Source organism: Anoplophora glabripennis, unplaced genomic scaffold (assembly GCF_000390285.2).
Source record: "Anoplophora glabripennis isolate ALB-LARVAE unplaced genomic scaffold, Agla_2.0 scaffold185, whole genome shotgun sequence".
Taxonomy (NCBI): Eukaryota; Metazoa; Arthropoda; class Insecta; order Coleoptera; family Cerambycidae; genus Anoplophora; species Anoplophora glabripennis.
Window position 1 is genome coordinate 288,469 of NW_019416354.1, and position 14,697 is coordinate 303,165.

General features: G+C 34.1%; 1 protein-coding gene across 1 annotated transcript in view; it reads right to left on the reverse strand.

Annotated features, from left to right (window-relative positions):
* Positions 1 to 14,697, reverse strand: part of LOC108906661 (sodium/potassium-transporting ATPase subunit alpha) — an 83,283-nt gene that overhangs the window by 29,699 nt on the left and 38,887 nt on the right. The window contains exon 2 of the mRNA XM_018709975.1: positions 8,828 to 8,977. Coding sequence (XP_018565491.1) covers positions 8,828 to 8,977 — 150 coding nt within the window. The remainder of the gene's footprint in view (positions 1 to 8,827; positions 8,978 to 14,697) is intronic.

Here is a 14,697-nt window from a genome sequence, read left to right on the forward strand (position 1 = left end):
TAGATAAAAATAAAATTATATCTATATGTATATAGAATTAATTCCAATGTATAGAATCTTTCAGCCTTTAAGTTTGGTTCTAGTTGCTAGCTGTGTAACGTGACTTATTGACTCGAAAAGTCGACAGCCTTAATGTCTTCCCAGTCTATGTAAGTGACAAATGCGTTTAATTTAGCTGCTATTGAACAATTTCTGCCAGCTGGCTAGCCATTGTCTTTCTTTATAAAGCATCAAAAATTTGTTTTTTTCTTCATAAATACACGGTGTTAGAAGTTTGACTGCTTAATTTTAACAGACGATAGAATATATTAAAATAAACAAAAAAACCTTATATGACATGGGTCCTAAACTCAACCATTTCCGAGAAAAAAAAATTATTAAAATCTCCAAATTGATGTACAAGAGTTCGATTAAGGAATATTGACAACTGCGTGCATAGAATACCATAAAATACAATGTTTATCACTTTTTCGACTTCTTTAGGCTTAATTCTAAAAAATAATTAGCGTTGTAATAAATATAAAATTCATATCGAGCAATGTGACAACGGGCGGAAGATAACACGAGGTACTAAGCTGTCCAGCAATTCGCAGTTCAGTTGGTATCTGGATTCGACTGCGTCGGAGTGTTTTTTGCGTACCACTATTTCCTTTTCTTGTTGTTGTTTGTTTTAAAAATTATTGAATTTTGCTCTTTGGTAAATACCTTAATTATTTTTAATACGTATGATTATTTGGACGACGTGAATTTTTGGGTACTTTAATTACATATTTTTCAAATACATGTCGGAGACACTTGGTGGACATGGGAATTAGTTTGCTCCATTGTCTCCATTGAAATAATACACGGGTGACGTGGCACTATTTATTACAAGTTCGAACACTAAAGTATGAGAGCTGTTATATAAGTTATAAAATAGGAACTAACGGTCCGCCACTGTCAACCTGTTCACTACTTTTCTATCAAAACAATATTAACAACAATAATAATAACAATAATAATATAATAAAAGCCACACGGCTATGGCTGTTTCATCAATTGAATGATGCAGTTGCTTCCCGGGCTTTCAGTTTTGTTCCGTTCACAGGGGCGTTACCCAGTGCATTACTCAACCCTATCAATTTACTGTTTAACAAACATGACCATATAAGGAAGTGTTTACAAAAGTTAGATAATGATGGTCTTTCACACACAGGCTAAAACTTAACCCTGAAGAGATAACAATTTGGTACTTTAATATTTCTGTTAACATAAACAAAAACAGGCCCTCAACATTCCATCGACGGTGACAGTTCTTCGAATGGCTACTAATTCATAAGCGGTTACAAGGGTGATGCCGACATACATAATTTGATTAAAAGTTAAGTTCCTGTTTTAAGAGATATAAAAATAACAAAATTCCAGCTAAAATCTAAGCACAACACTATCTTCGTACTACAAAATCGATACATTTTATTTATTTAAAAAGAGAAAAACAATTGTCTTGAAATTTAGTAAATGTTTCACAATAATAGTTGTTTATATTTTTTCCGTAGGACAAGTCTGCAGCGTGCACACGAGTTGTGCATCAGCTGTGTAGCATTAGATTAAGCGCTGTTGTCACGTTGTGAAGAAACTCCCAAACTCGCTGTTTTTTGAAAACTGCTAATATTACGCCCCTGTAATATACAACTTTTTTGTTCATTTATGATTACTCTATCTCATGCTGAAGTAATGGCAGTCAAACTTCTTATGCCCTGTATATTTTTTATAATACAGTACGTTCACCGTTAAATGGACACAAAGCCGTATAACTTTTATTTTATTTGCGATATTACCTATTTTTGTTGAAAAAGGCATGGAATTCGTTACTTTTCAACATTTTGACGTTACTCAAGTTCGTACTTTACATTCGTGTGGAGACCCGCTGTGAGCATTTTTATACTCCTAAATTTGATAAATCATATTAACGATTTTTTTATTGGAAATTTAACAAGCACGTTAATAAGGATTATGCACCAAATACTGAAATAGTTTCTGTTCCAAACAAAAAAATTCTACGGTTTTCTGTCCACTTAAACACATACATACACTGTTTGTTTAAAAGATGAACATGTAAGATTAAATGGTATTTATAACTCGTTTAGAATTTAGAACTTTTAAACGACACTATTTTTACACAGCCACTTAAGAATACCCATTAATTAACAGATCATAGCTAACTATTATTTTAAAAAGGATACACGTGTTTATCTACAAATATTTGGTTGTAACCCGATGAAGAACTATGTAAAAAATTTATATTTTTAGATAGCTCCAACAAAAGGTTTACTTATATGGTTTATCTTAAAAATACTTCTACTAATAGAATATTCAGTTAAAGGTTTTTTTTCTTATTACCTACTAGAGATACTTCAAATAGTAAAATTTATTTATTTTTTTCAACAAGTATAGTATTACATGTAATTCAAAACCACATGTATATGTGAGATGGGTCATCTTTCTAACATACGTTCAATTTATTTAGTGAAAAGAATTTCAGAAAATCTGTGATATTAGTGGGTATAGGCACAGCATATGTAAACCAGCAAATTCAGATAAGCGGAAATCATTAGACGCGCGTAGCAGACAGCGCATCGTTTTCAGGCTGCAGATACCCTCACGATTCGCCAGCTGTGTATAATGAACAGGCTCAAATTAAAAAATTTAACAATTTGGAAATCGTCTTCGATAAAATTCAGAATGAGTGAAAACGGCGAAATGAGACGACCTTCAGCTTTTACATGAATGTATATTTCTTACAGTCATAATTTAGGTTTCTATGGTTTCTAAAAACATAAATAAACTAAATAAACACGCAATTTATATATTTATATTTAAAAAAATTAAATATATGATAATAAAAATATTTTACAGATATTTGCAATAAATTGAAAAAGAAAATTATACAATGCTCAACTTCTTTGATATACACCTTAGACTTCAAAAAACTTCAAAGGAAAAAGTCCAACGGCGTTAAATCGCATTATCTGCAAGGTCAATTCTGACTACCAAAACGGGAAATTACACGACCAGGAAATGACTCCTGCAGTAATTGAATTGTTTCTCGAGTTGTATGGCATATGGCATCGTCTTGTTGAAAGCACAGGTCGTCCACATCCATATCCTGCAATTTAAGCACACAAAACTGGATCATGTCACCATAGCGAGCACCATTGAAGCCGATCGTCCTTTGGATGCGTTTTCGTCCGGATTAGATTCGTCAAAAATCGGACTAAGAAGTGCGAATGATCCCATTTCAGTTTTAAACCTATTATTGAGGGTCGTACACTGTGCTCAAATTCATTCGGACGATAACATGTGATGCGCGAATCATCACATAAATGATGAAATTCTCCGAATTCTTTTCGTTTATCTAATATGTCACTAACCCAACACTTTTTTTTTAATCTTTAATCGTCGTCTAAGAAGGCAGCTATTTTCCAAAAAGATAATCATCCATATTATTTACAATTATAATATGCTGATTTGATAAATCAGTATGTACGACTGACACTTCGTGCAAAGCAAAAACTTGTCCAGTGGATCATACCACATGGGCGAAATCTGACAAAATTATTAGTCCGATTTCTGACGAAAATAATTAGGACGAAAACGCATCTATAGGACAACCGGCCGACTGTTGTTGCCTGACTAGCCGCATTTTCGAGGAAGAATGGTGCGATGATACCTGCTGCCCAAAGTCCGCACCAAACACTGACACGTTGTGGACCACTTGTTGTTCAACACAGTCACTGGTGGATTTTCTGAACGCTAAATTCGGCAATTATGTCGAATAATGACTCTATCAAGATGAAAATGAGCTTCATCGTAGTAGATGAATTTGTTCGAAAAATCAGCATCCACTTGTTCCATAATCGATTCAACGAACTCTCTTCACTCTGCATGGTTAGTAGGTTTCAGTTCTTGAGTCAATTGAACTTTGTAAGCATAAAGATGCAATTGTTTCATGAGAATACGCTGTAGAGAGCTTCTCGAAATGTCCAATTCTCGACCACGATGCCGAATTGATGTTTTATGGACTCAGCAACACTCTCACGAACTGCTTCGATGTTTTGTGTTGAACGACCTGTTGAAGGACGGTCAAGGTCTTTAAGTAACTGATCCAATCCCGCTCCTTTTCAAATAATTTCTTCAGAGTTGATGAAGTTAAAATACTATTTCGACCATANAATATTTTACAGATATTTGCAATAAATTGAAAAAGAAAATTATACAGTGCTCAACTTCTTCCTTCAAGGCGTGGGTGGTCGTGGGCTCGTTGATATATACCTTAGACTTCAAAAAACTTCAAAGGAAAAAGCCCAACGGCGTTAAATCGCATTATCTGCAAGGTCAATTCTGACCACCAAAACGGGAAATTACACGACCAGGAAATGATTCCTGCAGTAATTGAATTGTTTCTCGAGTTGTATGGCATATGGCATCGTCTTGTTGAAACCACAGGTCGTCCACATCCATATCCTGCAATTTAAGAACACAAAACTGGATCATGTTACCATAGCGAGCACCATTGAAGCCGATCGTCCTTTGGATGCGTTTTCGTCCGGATTAGATTCGTCAAAAATCGGACTAAGAAGTGCGAATGAACCCATTTCAGTTAAACCTATTATTGGGGGTCGTACACTGTGTCCAAGTTCATTCGGACGATAACATGTGATGCGCGAATCATCACATAAATGATGAAATTCTCCGAATTCTTTTCGTTTATCTAATATGTCACTAACCCAACACTTTTAATCTTTAATCGTTGTCTAAGAAGGCAACTATTTTCCAAAAAGATAATCATCCATATTATTAACAATTATAATATGCTGATTTGATAAATCAGTATGTACGACTGACACTTCGTGCAAAGCAAAAACTTGTCCAGTGGATGATACCACATGGGCGAAATCTGACAAAATTATTAGTCCGATTTCTGACGAAAATAATTAGGACGAAAACGCATCTATAGGACAACCGGCCGACTGTTGTTGCCTGACTAGCCGCATTTTCGAGGAAGAATGGTGCGATGATACCTGCTGCCCAAAGTCCGCACCAAACACTGACACGTTGTGGACCACTTGTTGTTCAACACAGTCACTGGTGGATTTTCTGAACGCTAAATTCGGCAATTATGTCGAATAATGACTCTATCAAGATGAAAATGAGCTTCATCGTAGTAGATGAATTTGTTCGAAAAATCAGCATCCACTTGTTCCATAATCGATTCAACGAACTCTCTTCACTCTGCATGGTTAGTAGGTTTCAGTTCTTGAGTCAATTGAACTTTGTAAGCATAAAGATGCAATTGTTTCATGAGAATACGCTGTAGAGAGCTTCTCGAAATGTCCAATTCTCGACCACGATGCCGAATTGATGTTTTATGGACTCAGCAACACTCTCACGAACTGCTTCGATGTTTTGTGTTGAACGACCTGTTGAAGGACGGTCAAGGTCTTTAAGTAACTGATCCAATCCCGCTCCTTTTCAAATAATTTCTTCAGAGTTGATGAAGTTAAAATACTATTTCGACCATATTTTGTACGAAAATTGGGAACTGTAGCTGCCAAATCTTCATTATTTTTAAAATATTGTTCAACAATGAAAACGCCTTGTTCTTTCGTGAGCGCAATTTTAATAACCCTAAACTGTCAGCTGTCACGCTATATTTTTTTTGGTTGGCAACACTTTATAGCACAAACGGCGCAAAATTCAAATCTTGGGTGAATTTTGGGACATACGATAGTATTCACAAAGAAGCATTTCGGACCGTATTTTCTGTAGAAGAGAACTTATCATGGAATTATATAATTTATTCTATCGCTTTTAGTTTGCAAAAAATACGTAGGTACCCACAATTATACTTTTTATAATTTATTAAATAACAAGCTGAAAATAATATGCAAAATAATAAAAGCTTGTGTATTACAAATATAAAATACAGTTGCTAGCATTAATGACAAGAAATTTTGGTACAACGTGATACAAAACAAATTTCCGAGGATTTTGTCAATGTTAATACATACTCTAACATTTTCACGTAAAATGTAAGTTTATCAATTATTAGAGAGAATTAGAATCAGTATACGCGTCGTATAAGTATTACCTGCAGTTTAGTATTTTTAAATTATATATTTACCACGATTATCATTTATTTCCTGAATAAGTAAAAAATTCTTATTACGGCCCTGATCAGCGCTTCTCCATCCAAAGAGGCCGCATACGGTTGAGTGCGATCAAAGTGCTGACAACAGAATGAAACTACTGGTTTATAGTCCAATTAACTAAGCCTTTAAATCGAAATTTTGCCAACATGACTGAATTTTTGATATGAGTTAGTTTAAGGTATATTATAACAATAAGTGAGAGTAATTTTTTGTTCAACCCCCGGCCAAGGGTGGAAAAAGATAAAACAAAGGGCTTTTTCAAGATAACTCAGAAAGGGTAAGAGCTAGAAAAAATTAACAGAGTTAGGGAGGCTAGAAGTTAAGGGAAGATTTCAGAAATTTAAAAAAAAATCATAACAAACAGAAAAATGATTGAATTTTGTAATTTTTTTTTTCAATCTGCTCTAAAATATGTAACTTTTCTTTTCAGAGAAATAGATATATTTTTTAATTTTTAATAAGAAAGTTATAACAAAAAATCAAATTTTTAATCGTTAATTTTAATGATTTAACAAAATTAAATTTCTGAAATCTTCCCTTAACTTCTAGCCTCCCTAACTCTGTTAATTTTAATAGTACAAGAAAAAGCTAAGAGACCATTTTTATGTAGAATTGTCTGCTTTACAACTTTTCTAGCTCTTACCCTTTTTGAGTTATCTTGACAAAGCCCTTTGTTTTATCTTTTTCCACCCTTGGCCGGGGGTTGAACAAAAAATTACTCTCACTTATTGTTATAATATACCTTAAACTAACTCATATCAAAAATTCAGCCAAGTTGACAAAATTTCGATTTAAAGGCTTAGTTAATTGGACTATTACAGATTCTGTGGTATAAGTCCAGCAGTATTTTTTTTTATTTAAAAACAAAAGCTCAGTGTCGAAATATTTAAAAGTTGAACTAGAAAATATGTTAATCGCTTTCTGAATCTACAACTTTGCTACAGAATTCTGGGATTTTTTAAATTTGAAATTTCAAATATACCATTTAGTGTTACCCAAATAATAAATTACTAGTAATGTAATAAAGTTAGAGCACCCTCGAAACATCAAAATTTATTACTGAAAATGCATAACATTTAATTAGACATTTGCCAGGCAAATAGAAGTTACTGATCATCAACGAGTCAAAAAGATACGATTTATTTGAAATTTTAGATAATTAAAATTATTCACTACTGTTACAAATATTTCAAACTGGTAGGTGTTAATATATTTATACAATGTGTAGCAATAATTGTAGATAGTTTATGATCCCCACACTAATTGATATGAAATAGAAATAGATGTGCATTTATTAATAGATTCCGATGTGGTGTATTTAACAAAAATATTTAATAATTTGATATGAAGTGGGTGACGAAATACAGCTATATCTTTACGAGTAATATTTTAATAATCTCGATTAGATTATTTAAATAACTACCGTAAGTATATTTTAAATAACCTTGCATCAAGGATACTGGATGTTTTGTATACCTTGTAATTAATATTTTACAAATATTTGGTATAAAGCTATGTATTTTAACACTTAAAAGCTTAATATAGTGTTTAAAATTGTTTCTATCGTTAAAAAGCAAAGTTTTACCTATTAATCTCATTTTGTAAACATCCGATACTTTATAGGTATTTTCTATAGAAGAATTACCACACCTATAAGAATTTCTCATCGAAATTTGTTATAATAGTAATGATAATAATTTATATTATTTTATTAACAGTTAAAAAAAAATTGTTTTATGAGAAAAATATTAACCTTTAAGAGTGGTTTTGGTTTTATTTTGGTTTCAAAGATAAATTTTTAAAAAGTGATATTATATTTGTGTGCAAATACCTGAAAAATCGCTATCCTGTATTCTTCGACAACAAATAAACTTTACTTGAACAAAATAATATGTTTATAAATTCTTGACGCGAAAAAATAATATTTTAACAATTACTTTATATAATAAATAAGTTTTGTAAGTAATTTTGACATTTTTTTCTGAAACCTTAATGTAGGTAGTTATTTCAGATATTTTTTTTATTTTTCACATATATGAGAGATTATTAATTTAACTAAAAACTATATATTCATAGAGATAAAGTCTTATAACTAATATTGAATTAATATACGAGGCATACCTACAAAGAAAGAGTGCTTAATTTATTAAAGATCAATACAGCAGCATATTTTGAAAAATTTATATATCCAGAAAGGTACATCAAACATTATTTTTCGATGTAGTCGCCTTCAATATCAATGCACTTTGCGAGCCGAGGGATGAGCTTTCTGATATCTTCGTCAAAAAAAATCTAACGACAATTCATCACACCATCCCCATAAACAATTTTTCGTTAAAAATCAGGATCGGCGCCTTTCCCTTTGTAAAAAGAAACCGGATTACGCTTCTCACCTCGTAAATGGCGGAATTCGGAATAGCGGCACACATTTCAACACGCCACTACAACAACAGTTCTCAATTGACAAACAAATGAGTGTATGTTCTGCTTCCAACACCTTGGCCTTGAATGCAGTGTTGCCAACTTTGTTGAAAACAAAAACCATAGAGCATCAGAGTGTCAGTACTTTGTGGATATGCCTCGTAATTTTAAGTCTTTGACAAATTTAGCACTACTATTAAAAAATATCTACTCACCGTGAGTTAATGTCTTAATAAACTTAATATATTCTGGGACTTTATGTGAGGGGGTTAGTGTGTTTGGTCCTGTCTTTTGAAGAACTGCTGCCGCCTGTTCTACGGTCAAACCGGTTTCTCTGTCTGTCTGTAACCTTCTACACAGATCACCTGGAATAAAAAAAATGGTTTTATTTCTTCAAGCTTTGTTAACTAGAAAAGTTTCATTCTCCAAATAATGCATTATATTTACTTATGTAAATTAGAGCAAATTTATTATGTTATGTATTTTGAATACATAACATAATAAACTACTACTCTTTTAAAATAGGCTGGTAGATATAATATTTACATGTTATCCTAAAATTCTTTGGAGATATCTTATTCATATTTTAAACATAGAAATAGGGCATAGTAATAATCCAGTTTGATACAATATTTTTTCGGGTTACATTGAACTATAAATTTAGTTTAAAATCCCGTAACTAAAATAAAAATTTGATGGTTATCAATAACTTTGCTACGAAACCTTAAAATTATTGGAAGAGAAAACAATTATTTTAATTTGGCTGTGGAGCTTTGGAATTAAATAAAAGTGACAAACTTTTATACACAATATGACGCGTTGGAATAAATTCTAATTCGGTTTAGCCGTTCAGTATTCAGTATACAGTGTGATGCATCTGATAAGTACGGATGAGTGAAGAAAAAGTTTATTGAACTGTAAAAAAACGCATTATTATTGATTTTCTTGCGAAAAAATGGCATGCACACAGCCACACCAAGAGAAGTTCTCTGTACTTTTCATGTCACATATGTTATCCGAAGTATTTTTGCCTGCTGATCACGAATCCGGTGTCAGAATTGAGCTATCACATCACAGGAATTTCCTAACTTCAAAAAACAGGTCAAAAATAGCAAAAATTCACGAAAAAGTGCTAGGAAAAATACAAAAATAAATTTTTTCTATATTCAAATGTTCATTTATATGATTAAGACCCCGTCGAACGTGAATCTGCGGTCAGAATTGATGGTTCTTTTTCTAAACTCAAAAAAAAAAACGGGTCAATTAAGGTCAGATATCACGAATTTTCAAAAAATAACAGATTCACGCCAAATTTGGTGTACGGGGGTTTTCGGGGTCGCTGATCACGGATTCGAGGTCAATTTTGCAAAAGTCAAGATGGCGGATCCAAGGTCTGAACCTGTAGAAACTTGACCTCGAATGATGCAATACCAAATAAGAATGATGCAATGCTATTTGGAGGTCATTAACCTCGAATGATGCAATATCGGATAAGAATGACGCAATGCTGTTAAAGGAAATAATATATCAGAATACAGATTATGCTAGCGTGGCAGTATTAAAGGAAATAGACTATCAAGTTGCAATTTTTGTTAACACTGTAAAATATAAAAACTGTATAAAGGAAATAAAATATCAGTTTACAATGATAAGAAACATAATAGCTGGATCGAGAACACCAACGTTATTTAGTCTGAATTATTTCATCGAACGAGCAGGTTGTATGTAAAATGTGTGAAGTTTCCACTAATTTAAGTGATGAGGAAAATTACGATTATAGTAAGCCTCTCGATGATATTCTGGCTAAATACGAAGAAGCCGCACGGTGGGAGCAGATATACTTGCTAAGTAATGTTTTCCACTAATATCTAATGTTAACATTCAAATACAGTGTGGATTAAGTCCATCTAGATTCTTCAGTCCTGCAATAATTATAAGGAATGGTAATGGCAATAAATTATCATGTTCTACCTACGAATGGCAAACTCTCTTGGAGCTACTGGATCGTTTGAAAAAAGATTTCTTCCAAACACCCCTACAAAATTGGCTTGATGTGTATGAACCAGTGTGTTGTGGAGATTACACGACAATTACGCAACTAGTCTATGAAAATATGAAAATGGTGCAGATCATAAAATACAACATGTGCATCGATCTTTTCCTTCAAAATGTTGAAGAACTGTTAAATCTCGATACTTGTGTGCTGTCGCATAGAATAACTATGCTAGATTCGCTGGAATTTTGTATGCACTATTATAATAACGAGCGTTCAAATAAAAAAGGTGGTCGAAGTTGGCTCTGACACATTGGACGTAGGGAGTAGCTTATAGCGACCAACTTAACCTCATTTCTCAACGAGCTGTATAGCAGCTGTCAGTTTCAATAACGTTAATGACTATATAACTTTATTTTAAAGAATAATCGTGATAACAATAACAAACAATTAAAGGAGCTGCGGAAAGTGTCCCCCTCCTTGTTATAACAATAAATTAAAGCAGCTGCTGAAAGTGTCCCCCTCCTTGTTCCAAGCACTTTTCACACCTGTTCCTCAAAGAATTAAAGACATTTTCTAAGATGCTCGGGGTATTGTTAATTTCACGAATCTTGTCTATAAGTCGAGCCTGCAGATGGTTTAAATCAGGAATAGGCAGTTCAAAAATAGTGTTTTTAAGGTAAGGCCACAAAAAGAAATCACACGGCGTAATATCACATGACCTCGGTGGAAATTCATGTTCAGCATTGAGACTTATTAGTCGATTTTGGAAAACTTCCCTCAACATATTCATCGTCTCGCCTGCCGTATGTGCCCTTGCGCCATCTTGTTGAAAGTAAAAGTTTGTAATTTCGTTTTCTTCCAGCTGGTTAACAAAAGGAGCGATAATTTCTTCTCTATACCTTTGCGCAGTAAGAGTACCATTAAAAAAAATAGGTCCATAAATCCTCCTTCGATTGAGAGCACACCAAACTCCAATTTTTTGAGCGTGTAGAGGGCCCTCGACAAAAAAGTTATCTGGTTTTTCAGAAGACCACATTCTCATATTCTGTGAGTTTACGTAACCACTTAAATGAAACCAGGCTTCATCAGAAAAAAAGGTGATATTATGAAGTTCACCGTAGTTGTTTAAAAACCATTCACAAAATACAGCCCGTCGCGGAAAATCAACTTCATGAAGTTCTTGCTGACAAGTTAAACGATAGGAGAACAAACGCAAATCTTTTTTTAACACTGTGTGGCAGGTACCGACTGATACTCCCACCATTTGTGATAAAACACGTACAGAAGTTCTTGGCGCATTTTCCATTATTTGTTGGACATTTTCTTTTAATTCTTCAGTCCGCTTTTTAGGTCGGCCGCTTCCTTCTTTTCTTGTTACACTGCCCGTTTCACGAAAAACATTAACACAACGCTGAACTGCACTTTGAAAAATTTTGTACTCAACAACGCCGGGAAATTGATTTTGAAATTCTATGAAACATTCCTCAATAGAATACTTCCATATTCCATCAATCTTGCGTCCATTTCTAAAGTAGGACTCTATGATAAACACTTTTTGTTCTTGAGAAAACACCATTTTAAACGCTTTTTAAAACGAAAATATTCAAATTGATAGCGGCGATATAGCGCTTTGACAGATGACGTTTAAGTTCATTTGCTATACGCTACGCCCTACGTCCAAATTTTCAGAACCAACTTGACCACGTTTTTATTTGAACGCTCGTTATATTAGATATTGTAAATGATTGGATAAAGTCTAAAAAAATTCTCTAAATATAAATGAAATTATAAGTTCTTTTTGTGATGTATCTAATGAATATTAAGTAATGCTCTACGTGAATATCTTTACTTTTATCAAACTAATGTACTGTCTGATATTAAGTAACATGTCTTTTATTTTTAGATAACCTTGGTAACTTCCTGCATTCCAAAAGGCTAATAACTTACACTAGTCATATCAGGTTACAGTTTATGTTAAAAAACAGGTCTGATGCAGGAAAAAAACAGGTCTGAACTAGTAGAAAACAGGTTAGAACCTGTAGAAAACAAGTCTGAACCAGTAGAAAACAGGTCTGAACCAGTAGAAAACAGGTCTGAACCTGTAGCAAACAGGACTGAACTTGTAGAAACTTGGCCTCGAATGCTGCAATACCAGATAAGAATGACGCAATGCTGTTTGGAGGTCATTGACCTCCCCTTATCGTGATTGAATTTTAAATTTACCACCAACTGGCCATGTGACGTCACTTCCATGCCGCCATGATACTTCTTGTATAACGATACTTCCATACCGCCATGATACTTCTTGTATGACGTCACTTCCATGCCGCCATGACACTTCTTGAATGCCAACACCCACGCATCTCTTGCAAAACGACAATGCCTACAAGAAGCCGCTGAAGGAGCGATGGACACTGACCGTGTGACTTTGACCCCAGGTGACCTTGACCCTAGGCGACCTTGACAAGACCTTGACCCCAGGTGACATTGACATGATCGAGACCCCAGGTGACCTTGACCCTAGGCGACATTGACCTCAGGTGACCTGGGCACCAGGTGACCTTGACCCAGGCGACCTTGACATGACCTTGGGGTGACCTTGACCCCAGGTGACCTTGCCACGTCACTTCCTGGTCCAGAACCCGCCTCATATATCTACTGCCGACCAAATTTTAAAAAAATAACAGATTCGCGCCAAATTTGATATAAGAGGGTTCTCGCGATCGCTGATAACAAATTCGAGGTTAATTTTGCTGAAATTAAGGCGACCAACCAAATTTTCAAACAATAAGGTTAATATTTAAGGTTAAATTAGAAGAAAAAAAGAAGGTTAAAACTTGACTGGGTACTCAGGTTATAAAGAAAACAAAAATATTGGAAAATGTATTTTCGCAATTCTGACCACGAATACGTAATCAGCGGCGCCGTATGCCAAATTTGGTGCGAATCTGTTGTTTTGAAAATTTGGTCGGAAATCTTGGATCCGCCATATTGAACTTTCCAAAATTGACTTCGGATCCGTGGTCAGCGACCCCGAAACCCCCTATACCAATTTTGTCTCGAATGTGAATTTTTTTAAAATTTGGTCGGCCATCTTGGATCCGCCATATTGAATTTTTCAAAATTGACCTCGGGTCCGTGATCAGCAACCCCAAAAACACCCGTATACCAAATTTGGCGCGAATCTGTTATTTTTTTAAATTCGTGCTATCTGACCTTAATTGACCCATTTTTTTAAGGTTAGAAAAAGAACCATCAATTGTGACCGCGGATTCATGTTAGGCAGAGTCTTAACCATATAAATGAGCATTTGAATATAAAAATACTACGGATAACATGTCGCATAAAAAGTACAGACAACTTTTTTTTGTGTGGCTGTGTTATTTGTGTGATACTTAAAATACCGTTCGGTAAAGAAACGTAAGTATACGTTTTTCACAATGGTTTCCTAATCGAAAAATAAACTATAAACGCTGAACATTACTATGCTTATTGGCTCAAACAAACAGTTATGTGAGTAACACGTTCTGTGGTAACGACTCTGTTTTTAAAAATCTGTTACTTCAATAAATTGGAACAATTATAAAAAGATCGTAAAAGCAGAGGGCTTTATTTCTCAAAGGCTAGAGAATAAGTGATATATCATATTATGTAAGATAGTATATTCCTTAGAATTCGTATCTAACATATTGTATTTCTAATAATAGCGGGTTCACCGAGCTCGTAACTTGTGTAACAAGAGAAGAAAGTACCAGCAGTCTGTTTTTTTTTCATCCTGGTCAATGCATGTCTTTACATCGTAGTTCATACATATAGATACAATTAAAAAATTCAAGTAAACTGTTTTCCCCCATCTATCCCATAGAGTTCTACATAATTTAACTAATGTTTTAATAACAGACAGTCTTTTGACTAAAACTATAGGTAATGTTTTGCCTGCTTTCAATAAACAATATTAAATAAACGTCTGCTAATTAAGAATCACATCCTGTTTTAAGCGATTTTGGTGGATTGTAGACAAAGACTGCGGGGTTGTGGACAGGATTGCGGGGGATTTCTGCGTGATTGTGATGAATGTGAACGATTTCC